This window comes from Phyllostomus hastatus, unplaced genomic scaffold, assembly GCF_019186645.2.
Source record: "Phyllostomus hastatus isolate PE091 unplaced genomic scaffold, TTU_PhHast_1.1 phas_scaffold_585, whole genome shotgun sequence".
Lineage (NCBI taxonomy): Eukaryota > Metazoa > Chordata > Mammalia > Chiroptera > Phyllostomidae > Phyllostomus > Phyllostomus hastatus.
In genome coordinates this window covers 838,878-862,915 of record NW_025334037.1, presented here as the reverse complement: position 1 = coordinate 862,915, position 24,038 = coordinate 838,878, and the positions used below count along the sequence as shown (strand labels likewise).

General features: G+C 47.8%; 3 protein-coding genes across 6 annotated transcripts; 2 read left to right on the top strand and 1 right to left on the bottom strand.

Moving 5' to 3' along the window:
• Positions 1 to 2,164: 2,164 nt before the first annotated feature.
• On the top strand, positions 2,165 to 2,722 carry ASCL3 (achaete-scute family bHLH transcription factor 3). The gene has a single exon (XM_045825141.1). The coding sequence runs from the start codon at positions 2,177 to 2,179 to the stop codon at positions 2,720 to 2,722; it is 546 nt and encodes a 181-aa protein (XP_045681097.1). The 5' UTR covers positions 2,165 to 2,176.
• Positions 2,723 to 6,221: 3,499 nt separating this feature from the next.
• CUNH11orf16 (chromosome unknown C11orf16 homolog) lies at positions 6,222 to 15,565 on the top strand. Its single transcript, XM_045825784.1, has 5 exons — positions 6,222 to 6,388; positions 7,653 to 7,809; positions 9,003 to 9,234; positions 10,082 to 10,714; positions 14,349 to 15,565. The coding sequence occupies exons 1-5, from the start codon at positions 6,222 to 6,224 to the stop codon at positions 14,552 to 14,554; spliced, it is 1,395 nt and encodes a 464-aa protein (XP_045681740.1). The 3' UTR covers positions 14,555 to 15,565.
• Positions 15,566 to 15,929: 364 nt separating this feature from the next.
• AKIP1 (A-kinase interacting protein 1) lies at positions 15,930 to 23,288 on the bottom strand. Of its 4 annotated transcripts, none has more exons than XM_045825786.1 (7): positions 23,190 to 23,288; positions 22,774 to 23,001; positions 22,218 to 22,298; positions 20,240 to 20,296; positions 20,021 to 20,125; positions 18,641 to 18,712; positions 15,930 to 16,136 (listed from the first exon to the last, which is right to left on the bottom strand). In XM_045825786.1, exons 1-7 carry the CDS (start codon positions 23,196 to 23,198, stop codon positions 15,993 to 15,995), a joined length of 696 nt encoding a protein of 231 aa, XP_045681742.1. In that variant the 5' UTR covers positions 23,199 to 23,288; the 3' UTR covers positions 15,930 to 15,992. The 4 variants fall into 4 exon arrangements, with proteins under 4 accessions (XP_045681742.1, XP_045681741.1, XP_045681743.1 ...); XM_045825785.1 differs by having other exon boundaries at positions 23,195 to 23,271; XM_045825787.1 differs by lacking the exon at positions 23,190 to 23,288 and adding an exon at positions 23,170 to 23,183.
• Between the last annotated feature and the right edge of the window lie 750 nt (positions 23,289 to 24,038).

Genomic DNA, 24,038 nt, shown 5'->3' with positions numbered 1-24,038 from the left:
TGAGGGCCGCTATTCCCAGAAATGTAGGAATACCCGCTCCACACGTATTCTGCTTCTACCCTCTAGAATCTCTGGCTCGGGGATTTCCTAACTCTTTTCTCAGCAATTTTTTTTTGACACAATCTTGGCTAGTTTTTAACCTTTGAACATTTTTGTTTTAATTTCAGGCCAGTTGGTCAGTAATTTGAATCTTTTACTTCCTGTCCCTTTGTTTTGATTTTTTTCACTGAACCTATTGCACTTATCTCATCCCACCCCACCCCCTGATAAGGAACAGTTTTTCCTGGCATTTACTTCTTTTCAGCTTGTTTCACCATGACTTCTAACCCTTCCCACCCTTCGCCCCCTATGCCCCAGCCCCCACCACCCTTTCTGTTTCCGTAGTTACTTGTCTTTCCATATGAGATAGGATATAGGCTTTGCCACAAAAATTGTAATACGCTTGACTGCCCTTGAGTTCTGGTGCTTAGAGGCCGCTCTACACATTGCATGCTGCGGCCTGCAGAGTTTCGCTCTGCTGGGGTGGAAGCACAAGTGATGGGGCTATCTAATCCTGATCATAAGCATTAGGGATTTTTCTGGAGGGTGGGGTGCGGGGAGGGGGGCAGTTCTTCACATATGCCAAGCACAGAGAACAACCTCTCCTAAAGATGTTGAAAAATCACGCCCCTGAGAAAGTAACAAAAAGCCCTAATTTCTTCTTTTTTTCTGGAGGCCCACAGTTAGATTTCATGTCGCTTTTCTTTTTCCATTTTTAGTTATGCTCTTCATCTCTCAACCAGCATGCTTTGGGATATATCAGTGTTTGATTTTCCTGTGTTGGGGAAAACATAAGCCAGGTTTTCTGTAAGGTGCCATTTAGAGAGGAATGCTGCATAAGCATTTGTCTGTTAATAAAGAAAAAGGGAAAGAGCCAATGCCTAGCACATTGTGTATAGTTTTTTTCCTTCAGTCCTCACAGTCTCTCTGCAGAACAGTCAGTATCTCAGTTGGTCACTGGAAAAAGCTGAAGCCCAGAGAGATTACGCAACTTGTCTAAGGCCACACAGCTAGGGAGGGGCAAAGCCAACGTGGAAACTTGGGGGTGTCATCACTGAAAGGAAAATGCTCTTTTCTTACAACGTTACCCTGGCGCCCAGTTTACTGGTTAAACCGCAGTATCCCTGTAAAACCTGTGGCGGTTGCATTGTTGCAGTTAGAGGCAAAGCAATGGCAGTTTAAGGAACGAGATGGATGCAGACCTGTTCAGTCAGGTAGAGGACATGTGGCGGTGTGGGACCTCTTGGGGTGTAATACTTTATCCTTCTGTTCAATTTCTCAAAGAACAAAACTTAAATATAGATTCACTCCACTCCATAAAGTTCTGTGCAAGTAAAAATATGTAAATCTATGTTTTAAATGTGATAGGAGAGTTTTTCATTTAAAAGATCCAGTGAATTTGTAAGAGTGAATGGTTCCTTTCTTATTTTTGTTGTCAGACCTGCCTCCGGCATGTTAGGCATTTTTTTAAGAAGGCTGTGCCTATGAGGGTGCATGGGCACTGACTAAGTCTGTAGTTCCTCCCACACATGGTCAAGCACGGTGGCGTGCAGCGTTTCCCAGACCTCGGTCATTCGCACACACCTGCACAGCCATCGTTATCCGAGTTCCACCTATACTGTTACCGACTTTCCATTTTTCTTCAGTCCATATTTTTTACTCAGGTAGGTATAGGTTTTATTTTTTAAATAAACTTTGTATCATACTATAAATGTGAAATCAGTATAATTCACAATAAAAAGAAATTAAGAGTAAAATATTATTAAATTCTAGCTAGATAGTATCGCTTGTTGAAGGCTTCCATCCGAGGAGGGTTAGAAAGCGTGCTGGTAGGGCACAGGACACACCCAGGAGACTAAAGCTGCGTCTTTGTAATTATTGGAACTGAGAGAGAATTGAAAGGCAATAACTTTCTCACAAGGTGAGTCAGTGTTATTTAATGCTGCTTCTGTGTATCATCAAACATCCTCTCTCTTACTACCCACAGAATATTGCAACCCCTTCTAGTCTGAGCTCAGAAACTATACATCAAGGCAGAAAAGTCTTTAAAACATTGATCTCTGAGAAAGTCGATATCTGCTCTCCTTTGATTTGGTCCAATTAATAAACTCGGTTATGTTTCCAGGCAAACAGGGAAATGATGGACAATAGGAGCTACTGTAATCTGCCAGAAAAACTGCCTGTCTTCTCTGACTCTGCCCACTTGCCTCTGACCCAGTCCTTCTATCTGGACCCCATGGTCACTTTCCACTTGTACCCGGAAGCCCCGGTGCCATCCCCTTACGCTGAAGACCTGCCGTTGCTGCCCTTTCCCAGTGATTCCCTGATGGTGGAAAATTACAGCGAAGCCTGCCCCTTCTCCTTCCCAATGCCCTATGCAAGTTACAGGAGGTGTGAGTACTCCTACGGGCCCGCCTTCATCCGGAAAAGGAACGAACGGGAAAGGCAGCGGGTGAAATGTGTCAACGAAGGCTATGCCCAGCTCCGACACCATCTGCCAGAGGAGTACTTGGAGAAACGACTCAGCAAAGTGGAAACCCTCAGAGCTGCAATCAAGTACATTAACTACCTGCAATCTCTTCTGTGCCCTGATAAGGCTGAGATCAAGAATAACCCTGGGAAAGGTCCCACCATAATAGCAACTACCAGCTGCCACACCGACCCCATTTTTAGAATCATTTGACTCAGTATTTCCAAATAGAAGCAAATAATGTCACAAAATGGGGGCTCTTAGAGCATCATGCAGTAGTTTTTCCTAAATGTAATTTCTGTGTGGGCAGATAGTAGCTCAGATGCCAACCTATGGTGGATGTTTATTACCTGGATTTTAGACATCACCTTCTGCAGATTGAGATGATGATTCTTAAGCCTTGGTGATTGCTTTCAAGCACTTGAGAGCAATGGGAGTCCCAGGATCCTCTATACCTCTCTGCTTGCCCTTCTCACACCCTTCCCCAGAGTCTCAGCTGTGAGAAAGTCTCACAAAAGTATTGTATGGCTAGTGATCACTGAATGCTTGTAAAATGCACTTTGCAGGCACCGCATGCAAAGCAAACACAATGAACCTCCCTTGATTTGTCAAAGCTTGGTGTTTTTTTATTATTTGGGGTTGACAATAAATCTACACCTTACCCATGTCATGATGGGCAAGTGTCTCAGAGCTGAGGCAAAAGTAGTCAACAAAACCTTGTTGTCATTTGAAATTTATCAGTCATCTTTTTCCTGCATACACAAGACTTCCTTAGGCAGCTTAGTGTCGAGTGAAGAGGGCAAGCTCTGGAATCACACTGCCTCTGTGTAAACTATGACTCTGCTACTTTCTCTCCGTGGCGCAGTTCTTCACTCACGGATGAGAATAACGAGAATAGCAACTACCCTGCATGTTTATTACAAGGATTAACATATTAACAGTGCCTGGTACATAAGTATCTATAGCCTTTATTATTGTTGTCCTTCTCTTGTTTTGTCTGTAGCACCATCATTCTCGGGGTTTTTTAAGCCAGAAAACGTGCAGCTGCCTTCACCCCCGGGAGGGACGGTCACTGGTCCGTATCTTGGAGTCTGCCTTCAAAATGTCTGAATTTCAGCTCTTCCTTCCCCCTTAACTCCCAGGTCCCATCTGTCCCCAAGCTCAGCGAGAACTTCCAATACACCGTCACACTCATCTCCACTGCCATTTCTCTGTGAAGTCTTCTCACCCTGGCCGTTGCTTGCTTTTTTGTTTTGTGTACATATTTTCGTGCAGTTTCTATCTTGCTGTCTTTGCACGCTGTATTGCACAACGCTCTGCCTTCTTCAGGAGACTGGAAGCTCCTTGAAAATAGGGACCAGTCTTATTGGGCCTGCACCCTTAGCACCCAGCAAAGAGCCTCAGGTCAGGTAGGTGTTGTCAGTGGGTATCTGAGTTGCCGTTTTCCAGTCCTATCACACGTCTGAGTAACTGTTCACAGCCTCCTCCCAGGCCTCCCAGGCCCTGTTCTCAACTGACTCCATCCTCAGCTGAGGTTCTTAAAGCATTCCACGCCCCTTTGTGGCTCAAACCGCATGAAGACTGCCTTGGACTACCACATTGTTTACATGCATCTGCTTGGTTTTCAAAGCTCCTACCAACCTGGCCCTTTCCCGAGTAGCCACACCTTGATTTTCCCGTGAAACACATTCCCCTGCAAAAAGAAGTGTAGTCTTGCAAATGTATCCGTCTCTCCTAGCTCTTGCTTCCTACTTAAACTGGAATGTTCTCCTTTTCCTCTCTAATGTTGAAATCCTACCTGTCTTATTCAGGAATCCTTCTCTCACTGCCAGAGACTTCACTGGGTTTTTTTTGGACTCTAACTTCAGCATTGTGCAGCACAAAACTCAGCCTTTAGGCAGGAGAGGGGTCATCAGGTGAGAAGCTCCAGGGTATAAGAGAAAATCTGGTCCAGTTTGGTGTCATGGATAAAGGCTCACATAACTGAAGCATCTCGCAGTAGGGCAGCCTTCACAGGGCTCAACACTGCCACCGAGAACCTGTGTTCTTTAGGTCTGTCCTCTGAGTCCTCCTCTGGGAGTAGTTTCAGTGTCCCAGAAGCTCCCAGAGCCATACATCTCCTTATTATGGACAGGAGGAAAGAGAGTCTGGAGCCCAGGAGTCCCAGCAGAAGTCTGGAGTACCTCAGGTATGTGTCTCAACTGACCCCTGCAGCCAGGGGGACGCGAGGTGGTATGTTCCACCTGTGGGGCCAGGGTACCGTCAGCCCCTCCTGACCACGTGGATCCTCAAATAGAAATAGGCACTGGTGGTACAGGGGAATAGTAACACGGGAGAATAGTAACACCTACAAAAGTCCCTACATACAGTGTTGCTGCTTTGCTTCCACTGAGCCCCGCCCAGCACACAACCGGTGTGCAATGACTATCAGATGCTTCAAAACCAGCTTCTCCTGTGGACATTCAAATGAGGTCAGAAACTAGACTTCTTTTCCTTTGGTCCCCACTGTCCACTCTACCACCACAAGTGGTCACCACACCTCTGCTTCTAGGCAGAGTCCTGTCTGTTACAAACAAATGTGCCCACAGCTTTGGTTATTTTGTTTTAAACTATCAACAAATTCTGTGCTAGAGTCCCTAGTCCAGCCAGTGGCTACGCATACCCCTAGCTCCTGCTTGCTCAGGGTGGAGGCACATCTGTAGTCCTGAGTCTAGGGCTCCCCTGGGATCCGTGAGGGCTTCCCACTGTGACTGGGTCTTCTCGCAGTGAGGAAGCCTGAGCTTTTGGGAACTAAAGCCACCATGACCTTTCTCTCCAATATCCCCCTCTTTACAGTTGGACAATAACCCCTGCCCCCTCACCCGGCCCATGCCTCCCAAGGCCCCCTGTCGCCCCTGCACATGCTCAGTACACTCAGCCCACAGTGTTCCTTCTGGTTCCCAGCCATGGCAACCTGCTTGGCAACCAGGAGTCAGTTGGGCTAAGGCTCTGAGCCCCAACTGTCAAAAGGGCTGAGGCCGAGGTGGAGGAGGCTGGGGCTGTGGGTAAGTGACCTCGGGTTCAGACCTGTGGACTTGGGCAGGGGAAGACCCTGACAGGGCTCTCGGGGGCTGGGGCAGCAGAGCATGCTCTTGGGCCCTGGGTCGCGGCTGTTACCTCTGAACAGGTCTGTGGAGGCCACAGCCCTGGGATCTCAGCTGGGCCTGGGCCTGAGTCGGTCCTATAGATGGCTGGGTTAGGAGGACGTCTGTGGCTTGGGCCAGGGGTCATTTCATTTGTGAAGGGAAGTATGGTCTTACCCTCCCCTACCCCACAGGAGCCCTATGACCATGGAGGAGGTGGGAGGAGAAAACTAACATAGATACTGAGCTACTTTCCGTGCCAGGTGCTTTCCATATATTACCTCCTCACTGTGTGGTAACTGAAGCTCAGAGGTGAAATGAGCACGCAGCCCGCAGGCTGTGAAGAATTTAAAGCAGGTTTCTCTACAATCACAGCTCCTGCTCTTTCCACCCTTTCCTGAACTGAGGTGCCCAGGGCAGGCGGTTCAGAGGACACTCTGAGCATCTGTGGGAACAAGTGGGGACCCAGAGAGGCTGATGACCACTGACCAGTGACCGCAGAGCTGAGCCCCATCCCAGCCCAGTGCCCTCCGCTGGGCTGCACCTCAGATAATGGTGGTGCTTGTTCTCAGGCGGTCTCTCCGAAGCCTATGGAATCCTCCGCAGAGCCTGGGATGCCTTTGCCCAAATACTGCAGCATGGCCACAACCCTGGAGGTCCCCGCCTGGGCCGGCACTGCTCCTCCCTGGGACTTCACCTTCCCCTGCCCCTTTGGCACCCAAGCACCCTGGCTCACCTGGCACAGCCCTCTCACCAGGTACTGGGCCCGGCCCTCTGGAGGAAATGGTGGTCATCTCCATTTTTCTTCTCTGTCTTTTGGTTCTGCATATTCTACCATGAGGGAGGGAACTTGCTTCTTGGGAAGGCTGAAAGTGTTCCTTACTGTGTGGGCTATGATTTGCTTAAGGTATTACACAACCCCAATCTGAACTGCACTCCCAGTGACCTCAAGGGCTGCCTGGCTCTTGTCCTACTGTATAGCAGAGTGGCACATAAGAGAGTCGGGTTGTGTGAGAGAAGGCAGTCAGGCATCCCCAGTTATAAAGTTTCTGGACCATTTTAGTATCAACCATGGGACTCGTTCTGGCACTATGTGAGAAATTAGGGTTTCTGCAACCCAGAGCCAAGGTGAGGGCCAGAGAGCCCCCTCCCCAGGTTCCCTCAGCATCCCTCCTGGCTCTTTGGAAACCAGATTTTCAGTCAGCTGCCTAAGGCGTGCCTACAAAAGGGGAAAGGCCCCTCAGCCTGCAAGCACATGCTACCCTGCAAGTCCCAGGGACTGCCCCTCCATTCAGTCTGCCCAGCTGATGGACATGGCTGCTTGAACCCTTAACAGCCAGCCCCCTTTCTTGATTCTCCTAGGTGGGCCATCTCATTCAAAGCCAGAGTTAAGCAATCCTATAGCCTGGCTTGCCCACGAAAGTAAGCAGCTTCTTCAGAAACCTGAGCTCTGACTCAACAGTCCCTCCCTCCCTGGCTCGTCTGTGTTCACAAAATTCCCAGAACCAGCTTCTCCTTGTCCCTGTCCCCACAGCCTCTGTCCAGCTCCTTGGTGCCTCCCCTACGCACGCACTTCCTCCTCCCTCTGACCCCACAGCGCCAGTGCTCTCACCCGCTTGCTGCTTGGGCGTCACCGTCCCAGCCTCCACACCTCCTCTGGAATCTCACACACCCACTTAGGATTCCCCTTTGCAGTATTCTTCTCTGGCCTGCTATCTAATCTCAGAACCAGCATTGATTAACTGGAATGTATCAAGGCTAATCACATTTTGATGACCTTGAAACAGTTTCCAGTCCTCAAACAGTGGTTTCCTCCACCGTCCTCTCCCTCTGCCCCGGCCCACAGCTTATACCACACTGGGGGTCGTAGATGGGCACTTTGTATGAGGATTTGTGTTCCATGTACCTTTGTATGCCACACACATGCCTCAGTGCTGCTCAGATCTATCTGTGAAATGTGTTTCTTGATGTTTTTAGGGCTGGGTCTTCTCTACTTCCTAATTCCATTTGCTTTTCCCCAGATGTGTGTCTTATCAACCATACCTCCATGTGGCCGAGCCAGCGTGGCAGGGGCCTCGCTGGCTGGGAAGAGCGGGAGATGCTGCCGGCACATGGGTCCTGGCGAGAAGGGAACCAGATGGCTTTTATTACCGGGCTCAGATAAAGACTGCTCCGGAGGCGAGTGCCTCGCCGCCCACGTCTCCCTGGCACCCTCCTCTGGTGGCCCTGTCATACCTGACATTCCTCAGCGGCATGTGCCCAGCAGTTCAGTTTCTTGGAGAAGCGCAGCTCTTCTCTGGCTAGGCTGTGCAAGGGGAAATGCAGCGTCAGTGAGTGCATTAGTGTGCTAGGGCTGCATAAGAAAGTAGTGCAAAGCAGAATAGCTTAAACAGCAACAGAAATTTATTGTAAAAGTACTTTATTCGGTAAAATTCAATGTGTGGAGTTCTGGGCAACAGCTTGAGGGAAGCAGGAGCAAACACATGTGCCCCTGTGCATGCCTGTGTGCCCGCACACACAGAAGCATGGCAACTTGCACTCAGGAGCCAGGCCTGGGTTTTACCTCAGTGGCTGCTTGCTTCTCAGGATTTTTCTCTTCTTTATGGAGGCAGACTTTGGGGAATGGGGATTCGTGGAAGAAGGACTAGTGTGAGTTCTGAAAAAAAAAAAAAACACTTGAATTATAAAATTTCCAATCAAAAGTCATTTTGTCATTTTCAAGTAACTAATACATGAATTCAAATGAAATATTAGCAGAGTTTTGCTCAAATAGAGAGGTTCTGTCTAGTGATTTGTTAACCAAAATTTATTTCTTTTCAAAATTGTACTGAGCTCTCAAAAAAGCTCATACTTTTAACTAACTTTAGCACTTCTCCTGCCCTTTCCTCACTGGTGTGTCGCAGGGCTGAGGGCTGCCCTAGTGCCCCGGCCACTCCTCGCCTTTGTGGGCCTGTGGGTGAAGACACTGTCACTGTCTGGTCCTGGACACAGGGACAACACTTCTTGGACATGCTAGCAACCAGGGGAGTGCACTGGGGAAAGAGCCAGAGGACCCAGGGTTTATAGGACAAAAACAGGAACAGGAAAAGAAGAAACAAGAAAAGGACGAGAATGGGAAGGAAAGGCAGGACGGGATGAACAGGAGTTGCCCTTGCAGGAAGAGGTGGAGAAGGAGGAATACCCTCACTATACCCCCTGCCTGTCTCTGCTACAATGGGCTCTACGCAGTACCTGCCCCTCCCTTCTCTGAATGGCCCTCATGTTTATAAGGATACCTGGGCCTGGTTCCAGGGCATGGCTGCGGGGAGCCGTGCTGCTCCCCGTGGTGCTTCCTCCCTCAGACCTTATTCTGAGTGTTTTCTTTCCCACAGCTGGAGAGGCAGGGGGCCCTGCTCGTGGAATTTGAGGTTCCGCTTGTCACAGGCCCAGAGCTGCCAGCCCAGCGGCAGAGCGTGGTCTTAGAAGAAGATGTCATTCAGTTCTCGCCATCCACGGAACGCTCACTGCAACCTGGGGACAAGGTGCTGGCCCCCTGGGAGCCAGACAGACAGCGGTACGGCCCCGCCACTGTCTTGGGCTTGGAGGCGAGAGATCCCCAGAGAGGTAAGGCTGGCTGCTCTGACCTACCGGTTCCCAGAAGGAGCCAGGCTGGTGATCAGGCCAGAAGAGAGAGCAGAGGGGTCTCTACAGCTTAGGGGTCTTAGAGGCATTAAAAAAAACACCCTTACCCCCTCACATGCAGCTCAACCTGGCGTGTGGCAACAAATCTACAAATCATATCTTTAAGATTAAAAAATATTTTTAAGCCCTGGCTGGCGTAGCTCAGTGGATTGAGCGCGGGCTGGGAACCAAAGTGTCCCAAGTTCGCTTCCCAGCCAGGGTACATTCCTGGGTTGCAGGCCATAACCCCCAGCAACCGCACATTGATGTTTCTCTCTCTCTCTCTATCTCCCTCCCTTCCCTCTCTAAAAATAAATAAATAAAATATTTAAAAAATATATATTTTTCATCAGGGCGAAAGAGCCTAAAACTATTATGTCTATGTTGGTTAGCTAACCTATGGTGTGGTGGGTTATCCTGGGGTCACAGTGGTATTTGTGACCTGTCCCCCATCAAGTCGTCCAGAGACTGGGACAGTCCCCTTCTACAGGGCTGACCAGTCGGCGGCATCACTGTCATTCAGAGAATGACAGAAGGAGGTTCTTCCTTCCAGGCTGAGGAGGTACTTTGATTTTGACATCAAAACTGAGGCAGGGAGGTGCATGTAGGTGCACTGGAAGTGTGGGGGTGAATATGGAGCGGGTGAGGGCGTGTTCCTGCAAGCTCTGTGGGAGAAGTCTGCGTGAGGAGGCCGCAGAGCAGAAGGGCTGCTTTTGGGGAGAGGAGAACCCTTATCTCATGACATAGAAGAGGTTGTTATAACAAAATGTTGCCATTTTCTGTTATGCAGCATGGAAAGAAGAAATTACTGTTCACTTCTGGAATGGCAAGACAGCTACGGTGCCTCTAGGTGGGGTCAGGTGGGTGCCCCCCGCTGTCTGGAAGAAGGCTATGGAGAAACTGCGCTGGCCTTTGACCAGGGAGCACCCCAGTGCCCTCCTCAGGGCCCCCTGCTGCTCTCTGCTGGGGCCGGGCACTGCATGTGTCACCTACAGGCTTCCACTGGGTCCCCCGTTCCTGTGCCCGCCCTGCCACCCCCACGCCTGCTGCCACCTGCTGTGCCAGGGCTGCCTGGGCTGCCCTTTGGCCGGACCCACCTGGTGGCCTCTAACCAGGGCCTCGGGGGTCACAGCCAGAGAACATCCAGAGGCAGAGCTGAAGCCCACAGCACGGCTCTTGCCCCTGGAGGCTCCTAAAGAGGAGGAAGGAACAGTGCTAGCTCCCATAGCTGTGTCCTCCTCCTCTGAAGAGGATGTAGAGAAAGATCTGGAGATGGGCCCCCGCCAGAGGCCGATGGTGGACAGCACAGCCAACACAGACCCCGTGCCTGCTGAGAAGGCTCCGAGGAGGCCGGGTGGCCCCTGCCAGCCCGAGTGGAGGTACTGGAGGAGAAATGGGCCTGAGCCGCAGCCTGGGAAGCCAGGTACACCTTCTTCTAAGGCGGGGCTGAGGCCCTTGCTCCCTTCCCTCCCTGGTGTCTCTTGGGAATCTGAGCCACGTGACCACTAAGCTGGGAGTGGAAACAATACTTAGGGGTGTGGTCATGTGGAAGCTGAGTCTGTGATAGCAGGGAGATAAATGGTAGGTTTCCATTGAAGCAGTAAAGCCCAGCCAGAAAGGATGGATGGGGTGATCTTCTTGCAAAGGTTTGCCTCTCTCGTTAACAGCTGTCCTTTCTTCACTAGTCTCTCCTGCAGGTACTGCTGCTATCCTGCTTTTATAATACCTGCCCCCTCACCCTTTTGCTCTTGAAGGCCTTGATTTTCCTCCAGATGAAGCGTCTAAACGCCTCCAGGGGTTGATCAGTCTTACATGCCCCGAGAAGCCCAGGAACGATTTTTCAAACACCAGTCATCAGGCCATACTCTCCAGAGGGGCCCCTTCCTAGGTCAGAAACGGGGCCCTGCACTATGCTGCTCATTCTTACAGCTCAGAGTGAGGCGGTGTTGTTGTTGGCAGTCTGCAGCCATCCCCAAACTTCTTCTTTAAAAAAAAATTAATTTATTTATTTTTAGAGAGAGGGAAAGGGAGGGAGAAGGAGAGGGAGGGAAACATCAATTGGTTGCCCCTCACACACCTCAAAGGGAACCAAATCCACAACCCAGGCATGTGCCTTGTCTAGAAATCAGACCAGCAACCTTTCACCTTGCAGGATGATGCCCAATCCACTGAGCCACACTGGTCAGGGCCATCCCCAAACTTCTGTATCGTGGGCTAAGAACTGTGTGACATGCCCTCACAGGTTTAGGAGCAGTAGGTCACTGGTGTGCCTCATGCCCACCCTCTCAAAAGTCCCAAAGGGGCCTGGGAGAGCAGAAGCCTGTCGGCTGGCTGAACTATGTGGTGGGGGATAAGCCTGGTCCCCCGGGCTAGAAGAGGTTCATGGGGTCCTGGGGTTACTAATTTAACATTCAATAAACTAAATGAACATTCCTTCTGGGGCAGGGACGCTGTGAGGGTTAAAGAATACCACTGCTAAAAGCTCAAGGATCTCCAGATACCACCCACATTGGGACCCACGTGGGCCTCTGATCGAAGCTGTCGTCCTGTTTCCAGGACAGCCACTCAGCCAGAAAGACCTCCTAGCCCGTGAGGATTTCAGTCTTGCCCCAGGATAAGCTTTTTATTAGTCCTCAGTTCCAGATGGTTGAGCAATTGTTTCTATAGTGAGAAACTTTCTTGGTCCTCTCCACGGGACCCCTGGGCTTTGGGGTGGGTGGGGATGGATATACTGTATTGTTCATAAGATGAACATAAGATGTACCCACCCCTCCAAATTTGGGAGGAATAATGGTTGTTAATGCTGCTGTTGAATTCTGTTTACATTTACATTGGTGAAATATTATGTTATTTATGTTATTAAATATTTTACCATATTTTTTGCTTCAAAATTTTTTTCCCTATTTTTCTCCTCTAAAACTTGGGTGTGTCTTATGGTCCAAAAAATATGGTACATCACTGCTGTTGTGTTTTATCAGACGGTTCCAGGCCTTCTTTGGCTTTCAAAGGTGTGGGATCTCTCTTCCTCCTCTGAGAGGGAAATAGTAAAAGGACAAGAATCTAGCCATGACCAGCTGAGCTCCTCCTCCCCTATTTGAGAGGAAATACATTAGAAATAGGGGTAGGCAAACAAAGACAGGTTTACAGTTGTGAGTCCAGGAAACAGAGTGTATTCGTGTATTATTATCATCATATTATTTGTGTTACAACTGTAAACCTACTTTGGCCCACCCTGTACAAAGGCTGGGGGAAGGTCTCTGTGCTTCTGTGAAATGGGTCACTCCAGTCTTGCAGAGGGAAACACTGGGAGGCCTCAGCAAAGCTACTTAGAGTAAGTTTTTTCTACTAGATGTACCCTCCCAACAGGTGATGATATAAATAAAATGGTGCCCAGATCTAGAGTTCTCATGCTAAATTCTCCGTAGCTTCTACAGCCTCCTGCTTCAGCACAGCGGAGAGAAAGAAAAGCTGTACCTGCAGAGGAGGCTGTGGGGAGCCACTGGGCAGCCCCAGGCCCCGCCTCATGGAGAGGGGCACCAGTGGGGTAGCCAGTGGGGTCGAGGGGGTCACACGTGCCCCAGGTACCGGCACGTTCCTGCTGCCGTGGCGGGCCCCACCACATCCTCTAGACTGGCGCCAAACTGGAGCCAGTCCCCGGCCCAGGGCACGCACTGCTTTTACCAGCCCCGCCTACCCACCTAATCCTACCTTCAGTCTCTACCCCCATCACCATATTTAAACAAACCCACTGCAAAATATTACTTCCCAAAATATGTGATGATAATTGGCTACATAAAGAGAAATATAGTATCTTTGGGTACTTGGCCTGGCTGTCCTTCAGGCGCTGGATCAGTTGTTGCTCCAGGCAAAGGTAGTTGTTGGAGCTGAACCGGGAGGATCAGTGGGCCTGTCTTCTCTCCGGTCCCAACCCCTATGGAGAACATGCCTGAGATGGGGCGTGGAGGAAGGGGCCATCCCTGGCCGCTGTCACAGGTGCGCTGCTATATGCCACAACAGACTAGTGGTGAGGACACGTGGCCAAACATCGGGGCTTTTCTTTCTCCCCCCCAGATCTTGTATTCTTTAAGGAAAATGTGTTCCACGTCTTCTAGCTGTGCCTGGTAGCCATCAGTGCCTGGTAGCCATCAAGTACTGATGCTCAATAGTCAGTCTCAGGCTCTGCCTCTTAACAACCCTCTTGTACGAGCCCCTCCAACCTCCATACTTTTTGTTACTTTGGCATACAGGCAGTGAGGTTACCATCTGATCCTAAAACAGCGACCCTGGAGAGGCCAGACTTTGTTATTTATTTATTTATTTATTTTTAGAGAGCAGGGAAGGGAGAGAGGGAGAGAAATGTCAATGTGCGGTTGTCTCTCTCATGTGGCCCCTACTGGGGACCTGGCCTGCAACCTAGGCATGTACCCTGACTGGGAATTGAACCGGTGGCCCTTTAGTTTGCAGCCCACACTCAATCCATTGAACTATACCAGCCAGGGCTGGGAGAGGCCAGGCTGTTGACTACCAGCAGCCATGTTGCTCTCCTCCCTTGCTTATAGCTAAAACAGGATTCAATCTGTAGTTTTAAGTCAGGGAGATGATGGATTTCCTTTAAAGTATTTCTTCCTTTTTATACATTGCCCTATTCCTCAGAAGTCACACCCCCTCCCCTTTTGTGGCCTCATTTGACCTGTGAAAACTTGTTTTCCTATTAGTTTACGATCTCTTCTTTGTGATCAGTGTGATTTATAAGCTCCTTCAACTGGTGGCGGTGGGTTATCTTTGCTCCCCCTAATGGCTAGTTTGAAACATATGCCTGCTAACTTCTCCCCAATTCCAAGTCTGGTGACCAGATACAGCCTTTCTCAAAAGCATAATAGGCAGAAGTGATTAACACAATTTATTTTATTTCTTCCTTAAAAAGAGAGAACAGTGCTAGGAGCTTACACATAGTGAAGAGATTCTGTGATCCTTGGCGTAGTTGTACTTGAGTCATCAAGGCCCATCCCATCAAAATGATGGCACATTCAACACACCCCATTGGATTTTAGGTTTAGGAAAAAGATGTTGTGACATCCAGAAGGAAGTGAAGGGCACCAAACAACAGAGAGAACAAACTGCAGTAGAGGGGAACGCCAAGGAGCTGGCCCTGGAAGCGACCGACACGGAGCCCCTGCAGCTCCCACCAGAGAAAGCAGCAAGCAGAGCGCTGAGTCCGGGAGCTGCTGAGGCGCGTCCGAGACGCCAGAGCTCCTCAGACTAAACGCCCCGAGGACCCAGGTAAAGTAGCATGGCTGGGAAGGGACTTTTTTTTATTTTTATTTTTTCAACGACAGTTGACATTCAATATTATTTTATAGATTCAGATATACAGCATAGTTGTTAGACAATTACATAATTTGCAGAGTGATCCCCTGATAATTCCTTCACTCACCTGGCACCATACACAGTTATTACAACATCACTGACTGTATTCCCTATGCTGTACTTTACATCCCCATGACTATTTTATAACTACCTTGTTTTTCCTTCTGAATCCCTTGGGGAGGGGTTTCTTAAGGACTCCTTCTATGGTTCTTCAACCTTTTGGTGTCATACCCTCTTTGAAAATAAAACCCATAACTCTTCTTTCCAGAAAAATTCATATACCCACAATTTTGCACATAATTTCAAATGCCTTACAGAACCCCCAAACGTCATTATAAGCTATGTAGGAGAGCCAGAGTCCCCAGTTAAATGACCCTCTATTTGGTGATGGGCACGGGTCTGCTTTACTAAGCCGTGTCCGTGGGAGTCTGATTCTCATTAGGATTGCTAATATAGCGCTACTTAAAACTTCATGTTCATCATATAAAGTGCTGGCGTTTTTGCCCTGAGGGAAGACTTGTCATGTTCAAAATGAGATAACTAGGCAACTAAACTGAGAGGTGCAGCAATACTGTTGGTGAGGTAGCTTCAACGTTAAGGACTCACTGATGACTTTTTAAAATCAGTGTCTTTTGATCCTTAAAATTACAGTCAGCCTAAGACTCTGAGGGCTTTTTCCCCTTATAGGAAGCTACAGGCAGTAGATGCCTGAGGAAGAGTTACCGAGTGGCTGGCAAAGCCTCCAGTGGAAGGAGGTAGCGTGCAGGCCACAGAGGCTGAGTAAGCAGCGGCGTCTTCGCCCCATTGTGACTTCCCGCAGAGGGGCAGCAGGAAGGCACCTGTCGTGAGAGGCACCAGTGTGCTGGCGGCCCTGGCCAGGGCTGCCTGCCCCGTGAGGGCAGCTTGAGGATGCTGCTCCACACAAGTCACAGGTCGTGGTTGGCCTGTGTGGGGCACCTGTGTCCACAGCCTCTCTGTCGTGTTTTCATAAAGCCTACAGCTGTACATGAATGATATTTTGTTGCTCCTAATACCAATAAAAAGGTATTCTCTTTATTTCCAAATCGAGTCTCCTTTTTATTATCATAATTAACCTTTACTTGGAAAGCAAGCAGTAAAAACTATTCAGATAGCCATTATTACTTTCAGGGAGAACAGGGTAAGAGGACTTCTACACTTTAAAAAAATAGGCACTGAAAGAGACAAGCTGCAGTTAGTAAGGCTGACTCTCTAGGGTCGGCCCCCAAAGCAGGATGGATGTGTAAATGTTATGAGAATCATATGGTGGCTTTATTCTTCTTGCTACTTAAAAAAAGGTAACGTGATGGTCAACATCATAAAGGGAAAACCAAGTCCACACTTTGTCCTGAATCAACGGCCACCACTTGAGTCTTCTTGGTTAGATCATTTGCGCCCACAGTGACAGAATAGGTCCCTGGATACACTTCTATGTAGAGGTCCTTAGAGATGTTGTCAGCCTGGAAGGAAAGCAAATATTGGCAGTTGAGAGGTTTTTATATCCCAATGCCCAGGGCACCCCCACTGGGCTACCTCTGTGTGCCAGAGGCCAGATGGAACGAAGCATTAATGTGGGAGGTGGAGGTCCTGCTTTCAAAGTCTCAGCCACATGACAGGACTATCCCTTAGGTAAGTCTCAGTGTCTCCTTGTGCTCACTTGTTTCCTTGGTTCTGAGACTGTGGTAATGCCCACCTCCCAGGTTAGACCACTGTAAATACCCAAGTATTACAGGAACATGAAGGATCATAAAAGGAACACTCTAGCTAGAGTAGAAAGATAAGAATTAGAAAGAGGGAAGGGAAAGGCTAAGTCCATTGTTTTGGGATCAAAAGCAGACAGTGGCACTTCTTAGCACAGATTAGCAGTAATGTAGAAGCACCTTGGAATTATGAGAATCATTCTTTTTCAACGTGCTTTGCTAAATTCATTATTGGGATGATGAACTATTTCTCCTAGAGCTGCAAATTCTGTGAGTAGATTCCATTTTGTCATGCAGCAAGTCAGCCGGCTGGCAAAAGCCCTCCCTTGGCAAACTGGCTCTCTGCTAGTGCAAAACATGGGGAACTGGAGGAAGTGGGAGGGTTGATGTTTAGAGTTGAGCTGAGCACAGACTTTGAACATGGTGGGGAAGTGGGTCATGGCAGGTGTGCAAACAGGGGAGGATGTCTGTTTAGATGGCAAAAGAGCAAAGTTGCAAACCAGGAAGGGGCCTGTCATTTAGTGCCAAGGCTCTTATTCCACAGCTGGGACACCACTCCTGCTTACTCAGTGCCCAAAAGGGGAAGTTGTCATTTCCACCCCCACCATTCCCAGGGAGGGGACAAAACCATTGGCCAGCAAATTCTACTAGGAAGATGAATGATAATACTCGTACTTTTAAGAAACTTCCTCCCCCTCCACCTGATAGATTTGAAGCCATTTTTTTCCCCAAACTGCTTTGTTACATGCTTTCATGTTATACTCCAGTTCTGCAAAACCAGAGGTGTGGCGTCATTTAACTGATGTGAATGACACAAGCATTTGTTAGTCATCAACTATGTAAGTAAACAAAAGTAGGTTTGGAAAATACAGCTGCATCCGAGTTTCAAAAAGGCAACGATGCTTCATGTGTTTGAATAAAAAGACACGTACGGGGTAAGGCTGGCACGTGTGCTGCCAATACCGGGCTGTCTGGAAGGTTGGCATTACCAAAATCCTGCCAGTGCTGCAGGCATCTAAGCCTAACCACTTATATTTGTACTAGAAGGACAACAGTCTTAGTCGCTACTTACTCTGTTATTGGGTTGGCCAAAAAGTTTATTTGGGATTTTCCATAAGCTGGCTCTAGTAGCACTTAGTTGTCTTTTAGCTTCATTCAAAACAATTTTGTTAGATTGTATTGTGATAGCTGTCATATCAGTGTGCATTTAAAAAAACCAAAAATTGGTGAATTTTTATGTAGCTATTTCATATTGAAGATGGAAGAAAATAAGGAACATATGCAGCATATTATGTTTTATTATTATTTCAAGGAAGGTAAAAATACAACTGAAATGCAAAAATAAACTTTGTGCAATTTATGGAGAAGGTGCAGTGACTGACCAAAATTGTCAAAAGCGGTTTGCAAAGTTTCACGCTGGAGCTTTCTCGCTGGATGATGCTCCACAGTTGGGTAGACCAGCTGAAGTTGACAGCGATCAAATTGAGAACAATCAATGTTATACTATGCAGGAGACAGCCAACATACTCAAAATATCCACATCAATAAAGTTATTGGTGAAAATGAAAAATGTGTCTCTTATTTTACTGAAAACAATAAACAGAGTTTTTGGCCAACCCAATATATTCTGAATCTTGGCTAGCACATTGTATACAAAAAAAAAAAAAAAAAGCAAATTACAGCAACATGCTGGAGTTCCTTTCCTCAGGATTCCAACCCTTCCGAGTTCCAAATTATTTCCTGAGTTTATAAACTAAAGAGTGCTTGATCCTAATGAGGAACTTACCCCTATATGCTTTTTACAGAGAAACATTAGTGGAAAATGGGAACAAATCCCTTCACATGTTTTGGAACCTGATCTCACCAAATGTGTAAGTTTCAGAATGTCAGCAATGGTATTCACTTTGTAAGCACAAGGGTCAGGCCCCTCCTGCTGCTTGAACAGATGGTGGAATTCCAGCAAGACCCAGCACCAGCCCAGCTGAGCCGTAGGAACTGAGACACGAATATTTCACATTCTTTCCAACCACAACTATGAGTCCGGGTGCAGAGCATCCCTAAAGCTTCAAGTGGAGGAAGGATACTAAGAAAACAGAATTTTACACTGAACCTCAATGTTGTGCATGCTCCATAAGGCTAAAAACACCCCAACATACAGACATTGCAGATCCAGTACCAAGAATCGTAAAATAACCAGGCCAGCTGGCTCACGACTTTGCAATGGTGGTGAAGCCCCGTGTGGGACACTGGGACTCTATACTCACAGGCGGAGATGCCTCTGGGATGTACTCTGGGGCTTGATAGTTGCCTCCAAAGCCAAAGGATGTTGTTTTACTCTGAAGAAACAAGTAGAAACACTGTTTTGTGCCCAAGTTCGCACTTCTGGATTATAAAGAGAAACTTTCTCCTACTTCATTAGGAACTAACAATTGTTCTGTCAATTTTTTCTAAGTTGTCACCTAAATTATTAAGGCTTTTAGTGAATTCTGTGAGATATTTTTAATAAGATGTTCACCATGATTACTTGTAATCTTCATGGGCTTTGGAGTCAGATAAACCTGAGTTTGAATCTTATGTCTGCTCTTTACTGAGAGGAACTAATTTCTCTAAGCCTTGCTTTCCTAGTTTATAACATGGGGGTATGAGACTGGAGAGAAGATTTAAAGTGTAGAAGTGACAGACACTTAACAGGCTCTCAGAAAACAGAAGTGTCTTCTGTGCTTGTCTCAGGAGTGTGGGTACCAGAGGGGAACAGGCTGAAGGATCCACTTCCCTGAGAGGCACCAGCTTGCATTTTACAGGAGAGAACGGGAGGGACAGGAATGACCCTCACCCACATATAACCCCTTCGGCATTAGGCCAGAAAAGAGAAGCCAGGGTTCAGGTTCTGGTGCTGCTCCTTACACCCCAGGGTACAAGAGGGGCTTCCTGTGTGCATGAGGTCCTCACTCTCATCCCTGTGGCCATGCTTCCCCTCCCCAAACCCACGGGCCAGAGAAGCCACAAATCCAACCTGAGGATCAGACTCTGGGTTTAAGTTTGCTATTTTTGAGTACAACCAGGGTAGTTTAAAAACAAAAATAAAACACCTACTCTCCTCAGCAACAAAGGATTTCTGTCCGGTCAGTTCAACAAGTAGAATCTCTGCCTTTCCCAGAATGACACGTAGTAAAAAACAGGTAAAAGTTTGTAGTGAGGGGCCTGTGTTATTATCTTTAGGAAAAGTATTTTGCTAAGAGACCCCCTTCTTGCACTTTTTAAAAATTACCTAAGACATGATACATATCACTACCTTGGAATAAAATATGTGACTATGAAAAAAATCTCCTTCCTATCCCTAGATGTAGAAGAGGATATTCGAAGCTCTTTTCGTTAAGACTGCCCAAGAACCCCATGACCCAGGACTGCGGGTTCAAGGGAAGATCCTACAGTGGCATCAGTATTATATCTTAGACAAACTCCTATTTAATGTTCACAGCTATGACTGCTCTGAGGCTGGGGGTTGATACATTTCTGTCGAGCAGTGGAATGCAGTGGGATGCTGAGTCACGCAGGCATCCAGTAACACAGCTCCAGCAGGAGCTCCCGACAGAGGGCCTCCCAGCTTAGATGGCTCAGCACACAGGACAGTTGAGGACGCAAACCTGACCACTCCCAAGGTCCGAGCACGACTGCAGTTGCGACTTCCTTCTGTGATACCGATAGACGTGGGTTGCCCCTCCTTCTTCCGGCACAGATGAATAATATTTCTAGAGAAGTAATGTGAAAGATGTGGTTAAATAGTCTGGTTAAGTTTTCAAAAAACTCTGTTACTTGGGCAAAATAGGGCTAAGAAGAGAGGCAAAAGGGCAAAGGTAAATTACCTGCCTGCTTGACAGGCCTGCGAAGTCACTGAACACATCTGAGCCCATGTAAACTGGCTGCAGAGAAGGAAGGTGCATTTGGCATTACTTTGCTGCCATCTGCTGCCTCTGTAGGGCAACAACTCTGGCCAACTAACGCTGGGCAGGACCATGCTCTTTGCCAGGTTAAATAGTTTTCCTGACTGCTTCCCTGTGTCAAACACAGATGCCTTTTCATCTTCTCTCATGACAAGTTCTGGTGCACAACAGTTCCACATTGATTGTCTAAGTCCCAGACAAGGACAGGGGAAGAAAGGGGTGTACCTCCTTGAGATTTGGAAATACAACCGGAAATGTAACGTAAACCCAAGAGCTATGCAGCCGTTCTACCCTTGGAAGAGGGGAGAGGAAGGAAGAAGTCTCCAATTTAAGGACAATAATTCTTATTTTCTTGTCTGCTTCCTTCCTTCCCCTCAAAGTTAACCTTAGATTTGTCCTTGATTATGACTCATAATGAGGACATTTACCAGCCTGTTTAACTTGAACATAGTGCAGGGACAGTATTTAAGGCATGAGACCAAAAGAATGAGAAGCTAGGGAAAGTACTTCAAGACATGGATCCAATGATGTATCTCAGGGGCTGCTTCAAAATTGTGCTGTCAAACTCATAATACTGTTTTTAATTCTATCTCAGAAAGACAAGGGGTTCTGAGCCTCCATTCCATAACGGAGACCTGAACTGAAAACCAAAATGAAGAACACCAATTTGCTAAACCTCAAACCAAAGACAATTATTATTCCTTTTATGTTGATCACTTCATAGCAGAGCCCAAGTTATGAATTTTTCTAAAACCCCTTAACAAAGCAAGAACATAAAAGTATTCTCTGAACTACATCTCATTGGTTGGAATCTTGTTCTTGGAGCCATAGGGATTCTATGAAAATTGTAGAAAGATTAGAGAGTTTTGGAAATCTTAATATATGAAATTGAAAAGCAAGACAGAACAAGGTAGTCTCTTCCTTCTCCCTTACAGACCAGCATGCTTACAACCACACAAGAATCACAAACAGTTAAGGCTGGAAGAGACCCAGAGTCTGTTGTAATTCTTAGACCATAAAGAATGCCTTCCGTGCAGGTGATTTCCTTGAGTGTTGGCTGGCCTACACTTTAACATTCCCTCAAAGTTCTTAAAGATGACCTTAGTATAATTTTGAGAAGAGGGTCTTTAAAACCTTTGCTCACCCATTTCAATGAATGGTACCAAAAGTGGTACCATAAGTCTTCATGCTCTAGTTCATGATAATTTTCTGATGTTCATCTCTCAGTGGAAACTAAAGAAACAGACTGTAAAGGCTGGAAAGGATTTCAGAGATCTTCATTTTTTTCGACAGGGAAGGTAAGGGTGAGAGAGACTAACTGTAATAAGGCATTACAGCCAGTTTGTGGCAGAACATGGGACTGACTCCTGGGAGGCTGCTCCTGTTCCGCAGAACCACCTTTGTGGCCATCAAGCAATACGAACCCATATGGACATACCTAAAAACTCTATTACCAGGGGCTTGAAACAGAGGTTAAATTCTAATGTACAGATTTTGTTTCAATACACTTTGAAAACAGAGAGGCTCAGTTTCAGTTTAGAGTGATCCTAATGAATTTTTTTTAACTCCTCATCAGTTCAAAGTTTAAAATAATTCAAATATTTGGACTTGATTGTTTTGGAATTCAGCAAATAATATGAGGGCAGAGACCTCTTCTGACTTGTTCACTGCTTTATCCTCAATAATATCTACTGAATTAGGTATTCAATAAATATTGTTGAATTCTACCAATAGCTTGGATTTATCACCTGGTTTAAATCCTTAAGTGATTACAATTGACCCATGAAGACAGGGCAGGGTGAAATGGTAGTCTCCAGATTCTCTCTAAAATCCACAAAGGTCTACTTTGTGATCCATCACCAGGCAGATCGGGGCATGGCTTCAGTTTACACCAACTTACCCCACACTGACTTGAAGTATAGTCCATGAATTCAGCCATTGTTCTGAAGGAAGCACTGAGGGTTGGGCGTCTTTCTTCTCTCTATTTGAATAAATGGCAAGTCACAGGTGAGATCTGGTATTCCCTACTGGAGAATGAAGTCATTTGAGGAATAGCTTTCGTTTCACTTTTCAAAAGTCTCTGAAAGTTTAAGTCGGTGATAAAGATTTTACTAAGAAAGAACTTCCAACTCTAAAAGGAGTATTTTGACATGCAATTTGCCCAGGACAAAGATTGGTTTTACGGGTTTTCCTCTCATCTCAGATCGTTGCATATAAGAATTTTTTTAAGTAACCAACCAGGGCCGAGCACTAGCAGTATCCTAGAGCTACCCAATAATGATTTGTAAATGTCATGAGTTTTCAAAAAGTCTTTCCGTTCACTTTCTTGACACTTCATAGCTTCCACCGCCAAGGGCAGGATCCCTCAGGTGCTTCCGTGTGGTCCGTGCCCTGGTGCCCAGCAGGCCACCGCTGGGCGAATGAATGGGCTGGTTCCCCAGAACAGGGGCCCTCACCTCTCCTAGGAGAAGGCGCTCGGGGCCGGCTACGGGCCATCTTTCTCCGTAAGGTCGCTCTTGGGAAATGACCCCCACGCTGCCTTTGGGAAACTCCAGAGAATGCCAGTCCACCGCCCTCCTCTTAGCCCGCTCCAGCACTTCTTGACCCAGCCTAGCCGAGCGCTGCAGGGAACGCCGGTCCACCCCGTTTAGCGCCGCGGCCGCTAAGCAGTTCTCCATGTAGACCTAAGCGGGCACATACACAAAAACAATGGCGGGTCAGCCGGATGCCGCGACTCAGCTACAGCTTTGGGTCAGAGCCTAGGCCTCTACCTCCCCGGCGACCAGCGCTCCCGGCTCCGCCCCCAAAGCGCTCCCCAGCGGCTGCCCCCTTCCATTTCCATCTCCCCCTACCCTCCTTGGGGAGCCCTCACCCAACCCATCTGTCAAGGCGCATGCGCTCAGAGCTCGGGCGAAGAGGGAGAGCTGAGTCTAGAGCACCAAGCGCAGGCACAGCGGGAGGGCGGAGGGAGGCGGGGCGGGGGTGGCGGGGGGCGCTGGTAATTGGCGGGTGGTGGGAGGGGCGCGCGCCCTACGCCGGACACGCCTCCTGCGTGTTACCCGCGACCTCTGCGTGAGGGCAGTCACGCGAAAGAGAGAGCGCTGGAGGCGGGTGGTGTTTGGTGGTGTGCGGAGCTCGGAGGTTTGAGAAACACGCAGCCAAGGCGCAGAGTGCGCTCTGTGGGAGGAGCCTCAAGACCCAGGGGTCCTGGCTCTTGGAGGTCGTCTCCGCTGCTTAACGTGATGAACTTTATCTGAAGTCAGGTGGTCTCTTGTTGGGATAAGAAATTGTGGGAATAAGACTCGCGTCTGGGCACCTCTTTCTGCCTGGTCAATATTTTGGGATGTCGCTACTTTTATTTGAGGAGATGGGTAGGATAGGCCACACAGTGGGGCTGCCAAGGTGGCATTTGGAGAAGGAAGTCTCTCTGGCCAGCTGGCTGTGGACCTTGGGACGTTCAGCCAGAAGGCAGGTATTTCTGGGCCAGAGGGATGCTTTAGTTGCATGAAGGATAATGTAATCCTGTAGTGGCAACTTCCTCACCGCACCACTGGAAATTACGGACTCACACAATTGTGTGAGTTGAACCCAACTTTTAAGAATAGTTGAACCACAGTTAAGTAAGGAATTGTGCAGTTAGTTACTTTTCCACCCCAATCCATTCGGGTATTTGATAGATGTAAGCCAAAGTCTCACTGCTAATTAGTGACTTCTCTACACT